The sequence below is a fragment of the Cricetulus griseus genome, chromosome 2 (assembly GCF_003668045.3).
Source record: "Cricetulus griseus strain 17A/GY chromosome 2, alternate assembly CriGri-PICRH-1.0, whole genome shotgun sequence".
NCBI classification, from domain to species: domain Eukaryota; kingdom Metazoa; phylum Chordata; class Mammalia; order Rodentia; family Cricetidae; genus Cricetulus; species Cricetulus griseus.
The window spans coordinates 221,701,202-221,722,415 of NC_048595.1; the positions used below are offsets into that span (position 1 = coordinate 221,701,202).

Consider the following 21,214-nt stretch of genomic DNA (forward strand, 5'->3'; position numbering starts at 1 on the left):
GAGTACACTGGTAAACTCACCCGTGAATCCTGCTTATAGTTAACTCTCTTGTGTATAACTCACCTGATCATGGCCTTTTCGCCTTTCTTTTTGTTTTGTTTTGTTTTTCAAGACAGGGTTTCTCTGCATAACATCCATAGCTGTCTTGGAACTAGCTCTGTAGATCAGGCTGGCTTCAGATGCACAGTGATTCACCGGCCTCTGCCTCCTGAGTGCTGGGAGTAAAGGTGTGCACCACCATAGCCTGGCCTTTTTTATTTTTTAATTTTTCTTGAGATAGGATATCTCATTATAGCTGAGGTTGGCCTGGAACTTGCTTTATAGCCCAGGCTGGCCTTGGCACTTAGAGTCTTGCATTTGTTTCCAAGGTGCTGGGATTAGATGTAGGTGTGTGTGTGTGTGTGTGTGTGTGTGTGTGTGTGTGTGTGTGTGTGTGTGTGTGCATGCACTTAAAACTTGGTCACTGTCCTTTTAAATCCTTACGCTTTATAAGGATTTTTGCATCTTTATAATTGACCTCTGATTTTATGATTTTTCTTTCTTATAGTGCTTTTGTCTCTACTGATTGTTGCAGACTTCATAAAATGAAATGGAGTTTTCTTGTTTTTCTGATCTGAAACCTTTCACTAAATGTGACTCTTTAAATGATTGGCATGCTTCTGTAGAAAAGTATCTGAATTTAGTTTCCTTTGCATGCAAGTGTTTATATTTCTTTCAAGGAGATAGGGAATTTGTTTTCTTATATTTTGTACATTGTCTATTTCAGTAAAATGTGGCTTTTAGTATTTTAGTAGCATTTCAAATTTATTTCTATAAAGTTGATGAAATAATCTTTCTAATAACAACAGGCTACAGGAGAATCTTGATTTTTTTAGCATAATTTATTTGTATATTCTCTTGTGACTTTTCTGTCATTCTTGACACACATAGTTTACTGAGTTTTAAAATCTTTTTATAAAGAATCAATTTTTGGCTTTGATTTTTCTGTGTTGAAGTGTTTTTCAAGCTTTTTGGATTCAGAATCCCACTGCAGTATCGTCATCATCATCATGGTGTTATCATTGCAGATAGGTTCTCGTGTAGTCTAGGGTGACCTTAGACTCACTGTGCAGTTTAGATGGCTGACAGCTGACTGGGAATTGGACACTCTTCTGACCTTGGATACAGGCATGTGTGCAGTGCACTGTTGTATGTCAAAAATTTTGCTGGGGAGGCACAACACATGCATCTACTACCCCAGATGGGAAGCCCATGACAGACCAAAGTGTGGATACCACCAGAGTCCAGCTTGGTGAACCAGTGAGTTTTATTGGAGTTATGTACAGGGGCAGAAATGACCTGAAGACAGTTGTATCGCCAAAGCCCACCCCAGCGTGGGCGACAGCTCACGAAGCTGGGGACCTGGAACACACTGCACAGCCTGCAGGCTTCCTTTCCATGTTGGTCTGAACCTTTTCCAGGCAGCTGGTCTGGTCTCAGAGTCCTCTTTGCAGCATGTGTTGTCTCCTCTAGTCAGAGAGGGACTCTCAGCTTTTATTGCTTACTCTGGCAGGGAGGGGCCTAGTGAATGTGCTCAGTTTCAGGGACTTCCTGAATCTAGTTCCAGTTGCTTACCTCCCTGCTATTAAACAGCTTCCCTGTGGGATGGCATGTTTCAATCTAGGGTGAATGCACAGCATACACATGCACACACACAGGTGAAACACTCAGACACACAAAATGAATGAATAAGAGAAAAATAGTGTAATACTTCATGAGAAACTGCTGTGGTAAATTTGAACACAGAAATTAATTTTGGTGCTGTAAATCTCTACTGATAAATTATAAATGCTTTACATTAGTTTTTAAAGTTCACATTTTTCCCTATAGTTCAGTTAGTGTAGGAAATTTGCCTATATATTATCATATCTAATTTTTTAAATAAATTTAAATGTTCTTTTAAAAATTTATTTATTATGTATACAACATTCTGCTTCCACGTATATCTGCACACCACAAGAGGGCACCAGATCTCATTATAGATGGTTATGAGCCACCATGTGGTTGCTGGGAATTGAACTCAGGACCTCTGGAAGAGCAGTCGGAGCTCTTAACCTCTGAGCCATCTCTCCAGCCCTATCATATCTAATTATTATAACTAGTAATTCATCTAATGTGTTAATTTGCTATTACATGTTTAAAATAGGAAAAAAGATTTCAGATTAATTTACCTGGATTTTACCACTCCATATTCTTTTTTACTCATGAATTCCATATCTGTATTTCTATTTGGTATATTTCATTATTTCAAAATAATATTTTGTCTAACATCCATCAAAGATCAAAATAAAGTGGTCTGTCCTTCTTTGTGGCCACAAGGGAGCAGGGCTGACCGTGGAGATGAGGGCTCTGGGCCAACCGTGGATATAAGGAGTAGGGATTTTGGGAAGAATAGAAATGAGTGTATCATTAATAGAATCAACAGAGGGTTAAGCCTGTAATAAAAAGGACACTTGAGTGTGATTGAAAACCATCCAGACACCTAGCATGGTGGTGGGAGTCAGAGGCAGCTGGATCTCTGAAAGTTCAAGGCCAGCCTAGTCTACATTGTGAGCTCCAGGACAGCTGGGGTTACATAGAGAGACCTCAAAAAACATATAAACAAATGAAAAATCACTCAGAAGGTAAACAATTGCTTTGGATGTGATACAGGAGGGAGAATGAATTTGAGAAGGTTGTGGTAACAGGACAGTAGCTCCTTATAGGCTGGTACTGTGTTGCACACCTGTAATCCAAGCACTTGGGAGATGCAGACGGGAGAAGCTCTGCTCATGGCCTCGCATGTACCTTCTTGAGCATCTTCCCAGTGCATTCGGTTCTTCAGGGAGTATTAGTTATGTTCCTAAAATGTTCTGCCTAGAAATGGTTTCCAAATAGGAAACTTTTTTTTTCCTGAGTGTGAGACAAGAATCTAGCTTCTGTTATACATGACTATTTGTGTATTCCACAAGCCTTTCAACACAATTTGAAGAACAAACAAACAAAAACCTCATTTGTGACTGTTACAGGACAGACTTCCTGGGGAGATGCAACACATTTGCCTGTTCTCCCCAGTAAAGGAAGCCCATGACAGACCAAAGTACAGACACCACCAAAGTCCAACTTGGTGAACCAATGTGTTTTGTTGGGCTTATTGATAGGAATATGGATGAGGGGTTACTTACAGGAGCAGAAATGACTCCAGACAGCTATGTCACCAAAGCCCACCCCAGCATGGGTGACAGCAGGCTGGAGAGTGTTCTTTCTATGTGACTCAGTTGATGTAAAACTCTTCCAAGCAGCTCAATTGGTCTTTGGTTTTTGTGGTTGTTTGTTTTGTGGGTGGTTATTTTTTTGGCAGTTGGCTGTCTCTGCTCCATTCAGGTTGATTTGGCTGGTCTCTTGGTCCTTCTAGGTTGCTTGTGTTGTCTCAAGAGTCTTTATAGTCTGGCTGTTCTGAGAGCATTCTTCACTGCTCATAAACTCTTGGAGAGGAGGAACGTAGTGAATTTGATCAGTTTTGGAGTTCCTGAAGCTATTTTGAGGCAAAAATATGTTTCTGTCTATACAGGAACATCTACACAGCATGTGTGGTTCACCTCCTCCTAGAACATCCTGTTACTTGACCTTGAAAATACCCTGTCCTAAAGCAAGTTGTCTTTCACTTTCCTTTAAATCTGGCATCTTAACAAGTTTCCCTCCAAGATGACTGTTTTAACCAGGGAACTTGTTACACAACAGTGAGATAGAAAGGAAAGAAACCTCCACAGCCCATTTTCTATTGCCTGGAAGGACAAGCATGATAGACTCCTGCTCTTTTCGCTAACCCCAGCCTGATCTCCATGCCTTCTTTAGATGTCCAGTGGAAACATCTGATGGAAGAGACAGGGAGCAGACCTATAAAGCAGGCATCTTTGAAAGGTGTTTTAGATTCTCTACAAACTAAAGCATCAGTATTTGTCTGCTCTTCTGTTCAAGCGTTTCTGTTTTATTTTGTTTTTTAGCATAAAAAAGAAAACACTGTAGAAAGATTGATTTGACTCCTTCAAAAATGTAAACAAAAAATTTACATGCCTTAAATGCTTATAACTAACTGAAGATGGTTTCCATGCACATTCTATATAGAATACTATATAGAATGCTGTGCATATTGAAGTACATTTCAAACAGTGGATGAGATTACTAGTTCTGTGAGATTAGGAATCACTCCATGAGGGAGTTGTCCTGTGTTTGTGAAGGCAGATCTGTATGCAAGTATTTTTATGTGTTTATGTCACGTTAGTGCCATGTTTTTACCAACAAAAACATGGCATCTGTTAGACTTTATAAAATTCAGAAACCTATGCAATTGAATCTAGATATGTAAAGAGATTAGCTGTATCTTTCTGTGAATATAAGTGTGTGTGTGTGTGTGTGTGTGAGCGAGAGAGAGAGAGAGAGAGAGAGAGAGAGAGAGAGAGAGAGAGGGAGAGGGAGAGGGAGAGGGAGAGGGAGAGGGAGAGAGAGAGAGAGAACCTTCCAAAGTATTGTTGGATTTGTTTGTTTGAGCTTTAATTGGAAATAATGTTTCATTCTTCCCTACAGGGAATGGAATTTCTTTGCCATACACACACACACACACACACACACACACACACACACACACACACACACACACACACACGGAATGGAATTTCTTTGCCATACACACACACACACACACACACACACACACACACACACACACACACACACACAATGAAAAGATCCTAGGGTTAGAAAATGAATAATGTACTTCCTAAAAATTGTATGGGTGTTCACATGTGTAGGCTTGTGTGTGGAGGACAGGGGTTGACTTTGAATGTGATCCTCAGTTGCTCTCTGGTCTTTTTTGTGACAGGATGTCTTATATAACCTAGTGCTCACTGGTCTGGTTAGGTTGGTGGGACAAGCAAGCTCAAGGGATCTTGATGTGTCTACCACCACTCACCTCCCAGTTCTTACATGGGTACTGGCAGTCTGGAGTCAGGTCTTCGTGTTTGTACGATAAGCACTGTACCAAAGTCTTCCCAGCCCTATAACCTGTTAATACGTTTACAAATACACAAAAGCAATTATATAAAGCTGTGTATCGAAGCATTGCTTGTATTACTAAAACCAACAGATAGGAGCAAGTGACAGTTGAGGATGAGCTAAAAACAAACAGATGCCGCTGAGTAGTAGAATTCTACCCCTGAATACATACTTATACAATAATAAATGATAATGTGGAAATAGTGCTGCCTAGTTTTAGAGTTAAACATGCTTATATAGGTCTGTTTTACTTTAAGTTTCAAGAAATGTGTGTACTAAGCTTTTAGATTTCCTTATTTTTAACCATGTTTATAAGTGTATTGCTTTTGTAATTTAAGCAAACTGATACAGATGTAAAAATAACATAGAGTGAATATCAGTGACTTTTGTGACATAATACCTGAGCAAACAGCTTAGGAATTAAAGATTCACTTGGCAGTATGTTTCCAGAGATAGGAGTCTCTGGTCAGCTGGCTCCACTGCTTTTCCAGCAAGATGGAGACATCATGGAGGAAGGATACAGAAGAGAGCCATTTGCCTCTTGGCAACCAGGAAGCAAGAGCAGTAAAAGGGGACTGGGCTAGCATAGACCCTTCAAAGGCATGACCCCTAGTGACCAGCATCTTCCAGCTAGTGTCCACATTCCCGTTTCACTGCTTCCCACAGTCTACTCAAAATTACAGTCTTATCAGTTGATTGGTCAGAAATTTCATGATGTGGTGGTTTCAGGAAATAGCTCCAGAGACACCCAGAAGTGTGTTCTACATTCCTTTGGTCTCCACTCCACCCAGAAGTGTGCTGTGTATTCTCCTGGGCTCCACTCAGGCGGTCAAGTTGGCATTCAGGATTAACTGCCACACATACCATTTTTCATTTCCTTAATGTATGGTACAGGTGTAGCTTTGGTTGAGCATTTAATAGTCTGATATTCACAAGGCCATGAGTTAGACTCTAGCTTTTGCATATGAAGTCATATATATCCTTAAGTACTTGGACCTGGAGAGGTGGCCCCAGTGGGAAAAAGAGCTTGCTGTGCAAGCATGTTGTCTTGGTTACTTTTCTATTGCTGTGATAAAATGCAACTTACAAAAGAATTTGTTGGGGCTTACAGTTGTAGAGGGTTAGAGTCCATGACCATCATGGCAGGGAGATGGGAGCAGACATGGTGCTGGAGTAGTAGCTGAGAGCTTAAAGAAAGCTAGCTGGAAATTGCAGGGCTCAAAGTTCCCATGTCCTGTCCCGTCTCTCCCCACCCCCACCCCCCCCCATAACACAACTTCTCTAATGAAGCCACATCTCCTAGTCCTTCTCAAACAGTTCGACAGCTGGAACAGATATTCAAAATGTATGAGCTTTGGGGCACAGTTTTGTTCAGATCATTACACATGAAGATTTGACTTTGGATCCCAGCACCCCCAGGTAACCCAAGTGCTGTCGGGCAGGGGATGCAGATGGGTGGCAGCCAGTTTACCTCCAGGTGTAAGCCCTTGAGGCACAGCAGTGGCCAGACATCCCTGCTGAGGACCTCCAGCTGTTGGGTTACACCCACAGAACACTTACATGTCCTAACGCAAGCTCTGGACTTGAAATCCCACCAAGCCTACCCTGGAAAACTTCACACTGAAAGGTTCCACCCCATCCCCAAGAAACACCACATAAACCCTGCCTTCTGTTCAGTTTCCTGCTGTTTCTTAGCCTGAGCAGAGTCAGCCACTCTCCTGGTTTTTTTTTCCCTCTCAGTAAATCTCTTGGGTGAGGTTTATTGTGTGGTATGACTGTGGCATTCCTAGGCTCTAGACTACCAGGATACCTTTCCATCTGAGCTGCAGTGCTTACATCAGGTATAGTGATAAAACTGTTTAAATTTTTTTGTGTTCTCAGGGGTCAGTCCCAGAGCTTTACATGTGCTAAGCAAGCATTGTTTTTCCCATAAGCATGTCCTTGGTCCTCAGACCATTGTTTTGTTTTGAAGCATAATCTAGAAAATTTTTCTCCTGGAAAGAGGAATTTTTTTCCCCTTATTTGCTTTCCTTATGTAAAATAAGCATGTTATGCCTAATCCCAACACTTGGGAGCCTTACTTAGGACAGTCACAGGGTCCAAGACAATCTGGCCTACAACAGTAGATTGCTCAGTAATTAGAATGTTGGAGTTGGATATACTTGGGTTGTCGAACTGGGATGAAGTGCAATATTTGTTTTGTTATACAGGAAATACTTGTTCTCATGAATGAGAAAGAGTGAGTTGATTGGGAACCTGGTACTAAAACTGGGGAGAGTCCAGTTAATAGAATAAGTGCCCAGCCCCTGGGAAGTTTGGAGGATGGTCATCCTGCAGATACAGGTGGGAGCATTAACTGGAAGGTCATCCAGTTAGTTCTTGTTAGTATTGAGGTTTTTGGGTGTGTTTGCTTTTTCCCTAGCTTTCTAGTTGGGCAATTAGGATGATTTAGTTCTGGAAATTAATTGATGACATCTATCACCTGCAGAAATTCAGTATTGCTTATGATGGCATCCTGATATTTGTTGTGAGAATGAGTGACTATGAGAGACCTTCCAAATGCATGTGTATATATTATGTACGGTGAATGTATGTACACACACACACACACACACATATATTCACTTTTGAGAGACTAAATTTGGGCCGAAAAGTAAAGCAAGTATGCCAGTGGTGAGGCTGTGGCATCCTGGCTCAGGGCATGACCAAGTTCTTGTTTACGGTCTAGCTTTTACCAGCTTTAGGCAGGTTTTTGTGTAGTTTCTGTGTCATGTTAGTGCCTCCTTGTGGGAGGCACTTATATTACGGATGAGGAAGCTAAAGATTTTGTTTTGTTGTGATATATTTATATTTAAAGAGATATTGAAGGTAATTTGATACACTGATTTATAGTTTTATGGCAAACTATGAAATTTTGAGCTCCTTAATTTATACTATATATTGTTTACAGTATGTCAGGCTGTAGTAATTAGTACTTGTGAAGTGTCAGTGAACAAAAAGCCATAAACCCCCACTGTCTTGGATTCTCTCTTCCATCAGGCAAGGCAAGTGTAGTAAAAGATTGTGTAGAGTGCTGTAAGATGGTGAGCTGTGGAGAGGGAAGACAAAGAGCAGGAACTGTGTTGGGGACACTGAGGGTGATTGCTGGAAGGGATATGCAAGGTGCAAGGAAGCTGCACTCATTGAGGAGTGGTGGGAAACAGACAAGCCCTTGGACAGTATGTAGGTGAGGGAGGAGGCATGTTAACAGAAGATTGCTTTGTGGACTATGCTAAGGACTTGGGTTTCTACTCTAAAAATTAAACCTCTTAAAGGCTTTTGAGAAGTTGTTCTGTTTTAACAGGACCTTGTGCAGACTGGAGAGGATGATTCAGAAGAGGGTGGATTGAAGGAAATCAGGGCAACTGTTCCACCAGAGATGGCAGCAGCTGCCCCAGGATGATGGGCCAGGAAGTAGATGTGATTACATCCCGGGTACAAAGTGGAGGCCAGAGGATGCAGCACGGACAATAAAAACCCAGAGACAGATGCTGAGGTTCAAGCTGAAGATGAGAAAAGCAAAGTAGCCAGCCGATGGCTCTACTTGTTCCTCAGATTGAAAGGGCAATCCTGTCTCCAGTACCTCAGATTGAAAGGGCAATCCTGTCTCCATTTCCTCAGATTGAAAGGGCAGTCCTGTCTCCAGTACCTCAGATTGAAAGGGCAATCCTGTCTCCAGTTCCTCAGATTGAAAGGGCTATCCTGTCTCCAGGAATCCTCCGCTTCCACTGCACTGAGCTGCCTTACATTCCTCTCTGGTGCTGGGATTAAAGAACTCTGTTTTGCTTTTAGACTGACTGGCTCATGTAGCCCAGGGTGGCCTTGAACTCAAAGAGATGTGTCTGCCTCTGTCTCCCTAGTGCTGGGACTAAGGGTGTGGCCAGCACTGCCTGTCCTCTGTGGCTAACTGGTGGCTTAGCTCTGCATTCTGATCTTCTGGCAGGCTTTATTTGTTAGATTACAATTTATCATCACTGCATGAGGATGTGCTGAGACTGTCGTCCCACTGGGCGTGAGACAGAGAGGTTTGCTGGGGTGGCTTCACTGTTTTCAGGGGGGAACTGCTTTCACTGAGATTTGGGATCAGTTGGTTTGAGCTTGGGCGATCATCGAGGAGTCGCATCTGGGGGATTTGCAGACGAGGTGAAGAACAGTCAGGGCTAGGAAGGAGGGTCTGCGGAAGAGGGCTGTGGCCATGCACAGCTCCTGGCTTAGGTCATTTACATTCCCAGCCTTGGGGCAAACAAACTTTCCGTGAAAAGACCCTGATTTCTAGTTTATGATCACTTCTCAAGTGTTTATCAAGTTGATACTGGATAATTGGAGGTGCAAACAATGTAATTTTGGCCCTTGCCCATAGTAGAGTTATAGACAGTGAACAGTGACAGACATGGAAAATTAGAATTGGACTTAGCGATGGAGAAGTATCTGGGATGTTGCCAGTAGACAGTGGAGATCAGTAATTCTCTTGCCAGGAAAGGTAGCAAATGAAGTAATCTTTGACATACAGTAAATTCACACACAGTAAACCCATCCTTTGACGGGCTTAGATGAGCTTCCTTAAGTCCATGTGTTTGTTACTGTCAGAACAAGGCTGCCATTCCCAGATGTTCTAGTGCCCTTTTCTTGGCTAGTTTTTCATTCCTTGAACTTTTTATAATTGATTGTGGGAGTTTTTGAAATAAAAACTGAGCCTCAAACCCAGGGCCTTGTACACAATAGAGTAAGCCTCTATTATCTGCCTCTCGCACATACTTTCCACTTTGAGAATTGAGCTTGGATGAATAGTTCTCTGATGTAAATATTCATTTTCCTTTATCAAGGCTATGATGATATGCCTATGTTTTCTTAAAGGCTATCCAACAGTTGGTTGGGTGCATGTGTTCCTAGGTTCAGTTTCTGGTAGGGACAAGAGGAAAAGTTTATCTGTGATCTATTACATATTGCACTGTTGATTTGGTGCCATTTACCTTGACCAATTAGTTGTTTTTTTTTTTTTTTCTTACTGTACATGTGAGTTCTCAATTCTGTTCTCTTTTCTCCGTCTGTTTATCTGTTCTTGCACCAAACACATTTTTTTATTATTGTACCTTATAGTTAAAGTCTTCATATTTGCTAATAATTGTCCTTAAGATTGCCATTTTCATTCTAAACTTTTTGCATGTACTTGTACATGTTAGAATGAGTTTGCGAATTCATGGGAAAAGTGAGCTGTGGTTTTGATATGTGTTCCATGGCATCTGTAGGTTAATCCATTCTCGTTATGCATTGAATGAAGATGGCACTTTCTCAGTTACTTTCAACAACAGTGTTTCTCTACAGAGATGCTGTACATCTCTTCGTAGGTTAAATGCTGTCAGTTGATAATTTTATTTTTCAGTTTGTTGGAAACACACAGTAACATAGTTGACATACGTATCTACTTATTCTACATGTGTGCACATGTATATGCTCAATCCTAGTCTTTTGTCGTTGTTGCCTTTTTCCAGTTTACTACTTTTTTTAAATATTTATTTATTTATTTTGTATACAGTGTTCTGTCTGCATGTGCCCCTGCAGGCCAGAAGAGGGCATCAGATCTCATTATAGATGGTTGTGAGCTATCATGTGATTGCTGGAAATTGAACTCAGGACGTCTGGAAAAGCAACATCTGAGCCATCTCCCAGTCCCCTCCAGTTTACTTCTGACATTGATTTGCTTGTTGGTTTATCTTACTGAATATCAGTGTTAGTAAATGCTGTCTTAGTCCCAAACTTCAGGGGCACGAGTGCATATTTCATTAATAAGATGATGTTGGTTGTAAACTTTTTGTAAATTAGTTTTTTTGGGGTATGAATGCTTCTTTTTTTTTTGTTTTTTTTTTTAATGGTTGTTTTATATGTAAGCAGGAGGGTTGTGAGCACCATGGTGTGCTGTGGGAATCAGAGATCAACCTTGTGGGATGTTTTCTCCTCCCACCTTGAGGATTGCACTGTGGTCATCAAACTTTTCTTGTGGGGCTCAAGCACCCTGACCCTCTGAGCCACCTGGCCAGGTCCACACTTGTGCTTCATTGCTGAGGACTTTATGTGTAGGTATTAAATTCATCAAATACTTTTCTCTTCATGAGTGTTCTATAGACTTCATTTTGGTAATTTGGTACTTGATGTCATTTCCACAGTTGTACTGACCTGCATTCCCTGAGTGAATTCTATTGCCTATGATGTGTAGCATTGTTGTTCACTGCTCTAGACTTGATTTGCTTGTGTTTTTTTCAGAGGTTTCTAGTGTCTAGAAACATGTCCTATAATTTTTTTTTTCTGAAATACTTTTGACAGGATGTGATGACCTTGTAAAGGATTGGACACTGGTCTTATTTTTATTTCAGAAAGGTTACATATGGATTTTTATTTGGTATTTTTTTATTCCTGAATAATTTACATATGAAACTACAATAAAAGACTACAACAGATTTCTTCAGGAAAGATTTCACAATATGTATCAAGTTTTTTTTAATAGACAATTTTTCAAATTTACCTCCTTCCCTTCCTTTCTTGGTGCTTGGAGTTGAGTTCAAGGTCTTGTGTGTGCTAGTTGCCCCTCATACTTGCAATTATTGGTGTCACTTTCCATAAGCTATATATTTCAAATGCTTTGTTCACTTCATCTGAATTATTAGACGCCGTGTTTAAAGTTGTTCTGAGTGGTCTCTTGCTGTCTCTTATTTAGGTATTGATTGCTGCTTGCATCCTTCTTTGTCCTAAAATTTATATATCTCCTGCCAAGGGTTGTCAGTTATTGGTAATCTCAAAGAACCAGAGTTTGCCTTTCTTTAAACTACAAACTATCATCTTGTACAGGTAATTCTGTACCTCATGCTTCCTTGTCCTTCTCTTTTGACCGAGGATCTTGCTGTGTGCCTCAGGGTGTCCCAGACTTGGTGTTCCCAGCTTTCTCCTAGCCAAAGGGTAGAATTCCATGTTTGCACCCTGTGCTGGCCCACCACAGATTTTGATGTTGCATTTTTTATTATCATTCAACTAAAACTTACTTCTGGTTTCATGTGGCTGCTTCCTTGAATAATATGATTTTATAAGTGATTTGTAGTTAATTCTGCTGGCCTTCTGGTTTCAGCTGTTTTGACTTGCCTTTTTGTTTGTTTTGATTTTGATTTTGGCCTTTTGTAAGTTAATGAGAGAAGTGTGTTGAGAGTCTGACTCTTGCTCTGTGGCTTCTTCTCTTGTTGTTAGTTCTCTTAGGTTGCCTCTTAGATCTTTGAAGCTGTAATAAGAAGTGTACACACACCCCTGCTGGCAGTAGAGTGTATGACTTCATCCTGGAGAGCATCCTCCTTTTCCTGATGAGCCCTGATGACTCATCCTAGGGCCTTGTGCTTACTGCTGAGCTATTCCCAGCCCTCTCTATGCCATCATTAATAGTAATTTATGTTAATTGATATATTTATTGATTTATTCCTCCATACTCTTCCAAACTCGTGCTCTTTAAAACATTTAATTTCTTTTCGTATAATGAGAGTTTGCCTGCATGTCTGTGCACTAGATCTCTATGTGTTGTCCCAGAGACCACAAAATTTGTAGAATCCCCTGGAGCTGGAGTTTACAAGATGGGAGTTTACAGAGTATTGGGAACAGAACTCAGGTCTGCACTGTTCAGCCATATCTTCAGATTCTGCTTATTTTTTAGTGAACCTCTTTCTTATAACATATTATTGCTCACCTTAAGGAATTTTTATTGTATCCTCCAGCTGGAGAGAAGGGTATTGTATCTTAGTAAAGAGCACAGGCTGGTGTGTTACCTTCTGTGTGTTGTCTTAGTGCTTTAAAGGAGTCGGTTATTGGCTTTGGAAAGCTAATCCTTAGCCAGATTCTCCTGCTGTGTTTTCTCTGGGTTCTGTACTTCCAGGTAGATGTTGTATATGCTTTCATTTTTTATTTTTAAGTACTGGGCCTAAACTCAGGCCTTGTGCCTGCTAGACAAGTCCTTTACCTTAGTTCTGATCCCAGCTTGTGTGCATTCTTTCTTTGGTTTGTTTATACTTTCTCTTTTACATCTTTGTATTTCTATAAATTACTTCCCATACATTAAAAAGAAGAAATCTTTTTTAAATTTTTAAAAAAATTTTATTTTTATAATTTGACCAATTTTAAATTAGAAACAAGCTTCTTTTACATGTCAATCCCATTTCCCTCTCCCTCCCCTCCTCCCCCACCTCTCCCACCCTCTATCCTAACCTCTTTCTGCTCCCCAGGGAGAGTGAGGCCTTCCATGGGGGATCTTCAGAGTCTGTCATATCATTTGAAGCAGGGCCTAGACGACCCCCCCCCCATGTGTCTAGGCTGAGAGAGTATCCCTCTATGTGGAGTGGACTCCCAAAGTCCATTCATGTACTAGGGATAAATACTGATCCACTACCAGAGGCCCCATAGATTGTCCAGACCTCCAAACTTACATTCTCGTTCAGGGGGTCTGGAACAGTCCTATGCTGGTTTCCCAGCTATCAGTCTGGAGCCCTTGAGCAACCCCATGTTCAGGTCAGCTGTTTCTGTAGGTTTCTCCAGCCTGGTCTTGACCCCTTTGCTCATCACTCCTCCCTCTCTGCAACTGGATTCCAGAGTTCAGCTCAATGTTTAGCTGTGGTTGTCTGCTTCTGCTTCTATCCACTACTGGATGAAGGCTCTAGAATGGCATATAAGGTAGTCATCAATCTCATTACCAGAGAAGGGCATTTAAGGTAGCCTCTCAACTATTGCTTAGATTGTTAGTTGGGATCAACCCTGTAGATCTCTGGACATTTCCCTAGTTCCAGAATTCTCTTTAAACCTATAATGGCTCCCTCTATGATGGTATGTCTTTTCTTGCCCTCCTTTATTCTTCCCCTGACTAAATCTTCCTGCTCTCTCATGTCCTCCTCTCCCCTCCTCTTCTCCCCTTCTCTTTCTTTTAGTTCCCTTTCCCCTCCCCCATGCTCCCAGTTAGCTCTGGAGATCTTGTCCCTTTCCCCTTCTTGGGGGACCATGTATGTCTCTCTTAGAGTCCTCCTTGTTTACTAGATTCTCTGGCAGTGTGGATTGTAGGCTGGTAATCCTTTGCTCTATGTCCAAAATGAGTGACTACATACCATTTTTGTCTTTTTGTGACTGGGTTACCTCACTCAGGATGGTTTCTTCGAGTTCCATCCATTTGCCTGCGAATTTCAAGATTCCATTGTTTTTTCTTTCTGCTGAGTAGTACTCCATTGTGTAAATGTACCACATTTTCTCCATCGATTCTTCGGTTGAGGGGCATCTAGGCTGCTTCCAGATTCTGGCTATTACAAATTGTGCTGCTGTGAACATCGTTGAACAGATGTTCTTGTTGTATGAATGTGCATCTTTTGGGTATATGCCTAAGAGTAGAATTGGTGGATCTTGTGCCATACTGATTTCCAAAGTGGCTGTACAAGTTGGCACTCCCACCAGCAGTGGAGGAGTGTTCCCCTTTCTCCACATCCTCTCCAGCATAAACTGTCATTGGTGTTTTTGATTTTAGCCCTTCTGACAGGAGTAAGATGGTATCTCAGAGTTGTTTTGATTTGCATTTTCCTGATGGCTAAGGATGTTGAGCACTTTCGTATGTGTCTTTCAGCCATTTTAGATTCCTCCATTGAGAATTCTCTATTTAGTTCAGTACCCCACTTTTTAATCGGATTAGTTGGTGTTTTGGTGACTAGCTTCTTGAGTTCTTTGTATATTTTGGAGATCAGCCCTCGATCAGATGTGGGGTTGGTGAATTTCTTTTCCCATTCTGTAGGCTGCTGTTTTGTCTTGTTGACTCTGTCCTTTGCTTTACAGAAGTTACTCAGTTTCAGGAGGTCCCATTTATTAATTGTTGATCTCAGTGTCTGTGCTACTGATGTTATGTTCAGGAAGTGGTCTCCTGTACCAATTTGTTCGAGGGTACCACCTACCTTCTTTTCTAAGAGGTTCAGTGTGACTGGATTTCTGTTGAAGTCTTTGATCCATTTGGACTTAAGTTTTGTGCATGGCGATAGATATGGCTCTATCTGCAGTCTTCTACATGCCAGCATCCAGTTATGCCAGCACCATTTGTTAAAGATGCTTTCTTTTTTCCATTGTATAATTTTAGCTTCTCTGTCAAAATCAGGTGTTTGTAGGTGTGTGGGTTAATATCAGGATTTTCAATTAGATTCCATTTGGTCTGCTTGTCTATTTTTGTGCCACTACCAAGTTGTTTTCAGGGCTATAGCTCTATAATAGAGCTTTAAGTCAGGGATGATGATGCCTCTGGACGTTCCTTTATTGTACAGAGTTGTTTTGGCTATCTTGGGTCTTGTTTTTCCAAAAAAAGTTGAGAATTGTTCTTTCAATGTCTGTGAAGAATTGTACTGGGATTTTGATAGGAATTGCATTGAATCTGTAGATTGCTTTTGGCAAGATTGCCATTTTTGCTATGTTAATCCTATCCAAGAGCGTGGGAGATCTTTCCTTTTTCTGGTATCTTCTTTAATTTCAAAATAAGAGGAATCTTAAAAAATAAAAAATCCATATCTGATGCCACTAAATCTCAATTCTTCCTTCTATACTTCACTGGGCATTGACTAATCTACTCCCTGTCTGCATTTGCCTGTCCTGGGCATTTGTAAAAACCGGAGTCTTTTGTGTAGCCTCTTTAACTGAGTGCCTTTCGGGTTCATCGTGTTAAGCATGCATCATAACTGCAGTGTTTCTGTGTGACCAAATATCACTCCACTGTTTCCTTTATGCATTCACTGCTGACAGGTAGTACAGTAATTTCACTTGGATTCTTCTGAGGGATGCCTTGGTGAATGTTTTATCTGCAAGTTTTGCCTGAATATGTGTTTTCAACCCTAGAATATGTACAAGAGTTGGAATTGCTAATTCAGTGCTGACTGGAGAGGTGACATTTGCCATGGTGCTTGCACTTTTTTTTTTTTTTTTTTTTTTTTAGCATCCCCACCAGCATATGTGAGAGTTTGTACCCCTCTAGCGCTTGCTGTTTCATCTAGTTTTTACTTTGATATTGTTACTTGTGTTGGATGTTTACTCCTGTGTTTTATATTTGTCCCGTGATTTTTAACACAATGTCAGGTTTGTGGCTGAACAGTTACGGCAGTACACTTCCATGTTATTTTCTTCCAAGGGCGTCATTTGCCTTCAATATTGAAATACCAGAGATAGGGCCAGGCGTTGGTGGCGCACGCCTTTAGTCCCACCACTTGGGAAGCAGAGGCCAGCCTGGTCTACAGATTGATTGCCAGGACAGGTTCCAAAGCTACACAGAGAAACCCCGTCTCGAAAAACAAAAACAAACAAACAAAAAGAAAGAAAGAAAAGAAAAGAAAAAGAAATACAGTTTAGTGAGGCTCAAGCTCCACTTGTGAAGGCCAGTCTTTGGGATTGCCTTTAGTCTAAGAAGCGCCTGTGTCCTCTCTTGTCTTCCAGGAAGGCCCGTCTGACTTGGTTGCCCACACCCGAGCAGTTGTTGACTTGCAGTATCTGCTTCACTCTTGTCACTGCATGTGGTTCTTTTAAACTTTCTTTTTTTCTGCTTGTCAAGCATTCCGAAGAAAAACTATGGCTGTCTCCCGGGGCTCTTCCTGCACACAGTACGCTAGAGGAAAAGGCTGAGGGATTGTGTGGTCTTACATTTGACCCTCTTTCTGAAGGGATAGCCTTCAGTTCCTCCTCTGCCAGCTTCCTTTTGTTTCCCAGAACTTTATGACTTGTTATCAAGAGTGTTTGTTTGTTATGCCCTGTAATAGTAGTAGTGAGCCAGGAAGTGTTATAGATTGAATTACAAAGAGTTAGTCAGATTTGGAGGTGATGTAGATAATTAGAACCAAGCTGTGTGACTTAAAAAAAAAAAAAAAAAAAAAAAAGAAAGAAAGAACTAAATTGTTAAATGTGTAAAGATTGAAGTTAGACAAAGACCTGAAATGAGATTTTTTAAAATTCTTACTAAAGATTAGTGTTCTGGATTTATTAATACAGAAATTAAAAGTTGTGGGTTTTTTTTTTTTCTTTTCCAAATGGTGCTATTAGAAATAACCAATACTGCTGGGAGGTGGTGGTTCATCCTTAATCCCAGCATTCAGCAGAGGCAAGTGGATCTTTGTGAATTAGAGGCCAGCCTGGTCTACAAACAAAAAACAAAAAACAAAGAACCAATATTCATGCAACTGTTAGTCTTTCATTAACAAAGAGTGTTTACAATGTCTTCCAAGTGCTGCTGTGTTCACATCTGGAAAGCTACATAGTAACTTATTAGAGGTGACTAATGTGAGGAGTTGCTGAAGTGGACATCAGCTGAAGGTCAGGAAAGAAGGCAGGAGATGTGTGGAGGGTATCGCCTGTATGTGCGTCTTCCTAATCTGCAGACCGAAAATGAGAGTTTGGGGAAAAACTAACCAACCATTTACCTTTTCCACCAAAGAAGGGGGACAGGTGTTGAAGACCATCTGTGTGTGTGTGTGTGTGTGTGTGTGTGTGTGTGTGTGTGTGTGTGTGTGTCTGTGTCTGTGTGTCTGTGTGTGTCTGTGTGTGTCTGTGTGTGTGTCTGTGTGTGTGTCTGTGTGTGTGTGTGTGCTGTGTGTGTCTGTGTGTGTCTGTGTGTGTTGTGTCTGTGTGTGTGTGTCTGTGTGTGTGTGTGTGTGTGTGTGTGTGTGTGTGTGTGATTCCTTTCATTCTTTCGTGAACTCAGATTTAGTGAGTAGTTTTTTTCAGGTTTTTATTAGGAAGTTTGCCAAAGGCATCCTTTAGAGGCCACTGTCTGTGTGCCCTTCCAGGCCATCAGTAACATTCCCAAACAACCAGGGAGGGACACAGAAATACGCTGAGTTGTTAAGCGCTCTTCCACTGCCGGTACTCACCCTCTAGATGTAAAAGACATCCTTCTTTGAGACTTCTTGCTCCTTTTATGTATTGTGCTGTTGTTACCTCCTTTTCTGGTAAAGTCTACCATTAGTAAACAGACATGTTCATAATGAAAGGACACATTAGAGGTCATCAATAAATGAAAAATCTGATTATAGGTTAGAACACACTTTAACTGTAGTTACTTTCCGAGGCACCTGATGTAATGAGTAATATTAAATGTGATATTAATAAATCCATCATTAAATGCATCAGAAGGCATTGAAATGCATTTGCTGTTTTGTTTTCATCCAGTTTAGTAATATAGACAGCAGCCCTTCCATGTGAATCTTTCATCCACGAGTCTGCTGTTTCTCTTGTTTGACTAAGCTGTCTTCTTTCAGCCGCCCACACAGAATATGCCTATGGGTCCTGGAGGGATGAGTCAGAGCGGACCCCCGCCCCCTCCCCGCTCTCACAACATGCCTTCAGATGGAATGGTGGGTGGGGGCCCTCCTGCCCCACACATGCAGAACCAGATGAACGGCCAGATGCCTGGTAAGTTTTCTCCTCGAAGACATTAACACCAGAGTTGCTTAGCAACTGAAACGACATGGAGGCTCAGGGGATACTAGATTGTTGATGACAAAACTGCTTTGAATGCCCCTGAGTCCAAGCTCTCTGCGAGTTTGTTAGCTACAGAGCTACGTGACCTGTATTCAGTGTTTATCAGGCTGCCCTTGGGCTTTGATGTAGCTGACACACAGCATTCCTCTGACGAACAGAACTGGCTAAATTTAGTCTGTCTGAAACTATGCAGTACAGTTAGCTTTAGGAGCTTTTTGGGGGAAAGGGATTGTACCGGGGCTTCAGAATTAAAACCTGTTCATGAGAAAAGTACCAAGGTGTTTGTTTACTTAAAAACGTATTGATCTCAGAAACAGGAACACTGCAAAAGAATACCTGGGGACAAGGACAGACTTGTCCCTGAAGTACTGGTATATTTAGTATTTCCTTGCAGATATTTCTGAAGCTAACTCTAGGTTTTTATTAGTATATACATTTATAGAGTATCATTAATATGAAAATTGATGTAGAAGCAGTATTAAAAGCTGAAAATATAAATGCCCTTACATATTGAGATTTTCCCTTTATCCATTTTAACTTTAGATTCAGTATAATAGCAACCTTTTTAGGCTATTTGGGTCTTTATCTACTTAACCTTTTGCCAAAAAGAATCCTTAAGCTGTTTTGTTTTTATAACAAATAGTCTATAGCATAAGTTTTGGTAAAGCGTGCTCTACCTTTCATACAAAAACATTTTTACTTTCCGAAGATTAAGATTATTTTCATTAGCCAAAAAGAAAAAAGCGCTGTTCAAGTAACAATAAATTAAAATAATGGAACCATTTTTATTATTAAGCTGGATGATTAACGTGCACAGCATAGTCTCTTTATTTGACTGGTTGTGTTGTTGGTTGCATTGGTGCCCAAGGATGACAGATTTAGTAAAAGAAACAAAGAGGAGAGCATTGGGCAGAAGAGTAGCCTGGTTTAGAAGATTAATGTTCGCTGATAATGCAGGAGGTAAATGGTGTTTCTCTGGTTCTCTTCTGTGTCCTGCTAAGGCTTGCAGCATTGATGGCTCTCACACAGCATGGAGGGAAGAATATAAGCATACTGTTTAGTTTGCAGTTAGGCTGTAGTTGATCGAAAGCTGCTTGCCAAGTCAATGTGTGGCTCTCTAGGACACACAGTTTTAGAACTGTGACACAGTGCTAGTCCAGGTTAGCCAGTTGGGAGTTCCTGTTATTGGTTAGAACTTGTTTGGTTAGAACTTGTACTTTATTCTGCAGATTACACTGAGGCCTAAGACTAAAGGAACAGCCAAGAAGCATCCAATCACTGTTAACCTGACATTTTGGTTTACTTATAAAGCCATATGTAGTATAGACATGTTGTTTTTCATTAAATACTTTTAGATGATTGTTATTGTGTGTGGATGTGTGGAGTCTTGCTGAGGCATTGTCTGCTTTCCACTACTGCACTGTGTACTCAGGCTAGCTTGCCTGTGGACTTTCTTGTCTCTTCATGCCCCTGTAGGAGAGCTGGGCTTTTCAGCTGTGTGCTACCCTGTCTGGCTTTTTTTTAATGTAGATTCCAAGTGTGGAACTAGGTCAAGAGACTTGCACAGCAGTCATTACTTTTACCTGCTAAGGCACACCCATAAATACCTTTTTATAAGCACAGATTATCAACTAATGGCGAGGTTGTTTAGAATACTAAATACCCATTACTGTCTTCAAAACAAGTTTACTGTTTGGTGTAAGAGAGATTGGAAGGCCAATAGCTTATATTGCTTCCATCTGTTTTTAATTTTGTAGTGTAGTTTTGTGTTGGTTGTTTGTTTGTTTCAAGACAAGGTTTCTCTGTGTAGTCTTGGCTATCCTGCAACTTGCTCTGTAGACCAGGCTGGTCTTTAATTCACAGCGATCCACCTGCCTTTGCCTCCCAAGTGCTGGGATTAAAGGCATGTGCCACTATACCTGGCCCCTAGCATAGTATTAATAGTTCATTAATATAATTAAATTTCAGGGCCAGTTACATCATTTGATCTTGGCCAAATAATCTCTCAGTCAGAGGTTTTTTTCTCCTTCAAATTTTAACAATTTGTTAATGACAATCTTTTGCTTTTATTTTTGTTAAGCCTATAAAGTAAAAGTAAGTTCACATGCCTACGGAACCAAAATTTCTGCACCCTTGCTTCTTCAGATGTTTAGTTCTGGGTCTGGAGAGAAAGGAAAGGGGCTCTTGTAATATCTGGTTTCCTTCCCCTTCCCCCTTCCCCCTTCCTCCCTTCCCCCTCCCTTCCCCCTTCCCTCCCCCTCCCTATAAAAACACCCTTTACATAAACTTTCAGTTCAGTGTACAGATAGCTGTCTCATTGCGGTGCCCATGTCACATCTTTTTTTTTTTTTTTTTTTTTTTTATGGTGTATAGATGTTTTGCTGCATTGTTTGTAACACATGTATTGGTGGCACCCGAGGAAGCCAGTAGAGAGCGTAGAATCCCCTGAGTCTATAGTTAGAGACAGTTAGTTATAGGCTGTGGTGGGTGCTGGGAATCATCAAACTGCGGTGCTGTGCAAGAGTAGCCAGTACATTTAACCACTGAGCCATCTCTCCAGCCTCACACCGTTCTTTGTGGATGCGTCTAGTCTGTATGCCATTGC

At 41.0% G+C, this 21,214-nt stretch overlaps 1 protein-coding gene across 3 annotated transcripts in view; it reads left to right on the top strand.

Annotated features, from left to right (window-relative positions):
* Window positions 1-21,214, top strand: part of Ss18 (SS18 subunit of BAF chromatin remodeling complex) — a 62,425-nt gene that overhangs the window by 15,584 nt on the left and 25,627 nt on the right. For all 3 annotated transcript variants that reach the window (XM_027404360.2, XM_027404361.2, XM_027404363.2), the window contains exon 4: window positions 18,387-18,540. In XM_027404360.2, the coding sequence (XP_027260161.1) occupies window positions 18,387-18,540 (154 nt within the window). The remainder of the gene's footprint in view (window positions 1-18,386; window positions 18,541-21,214) is intronic.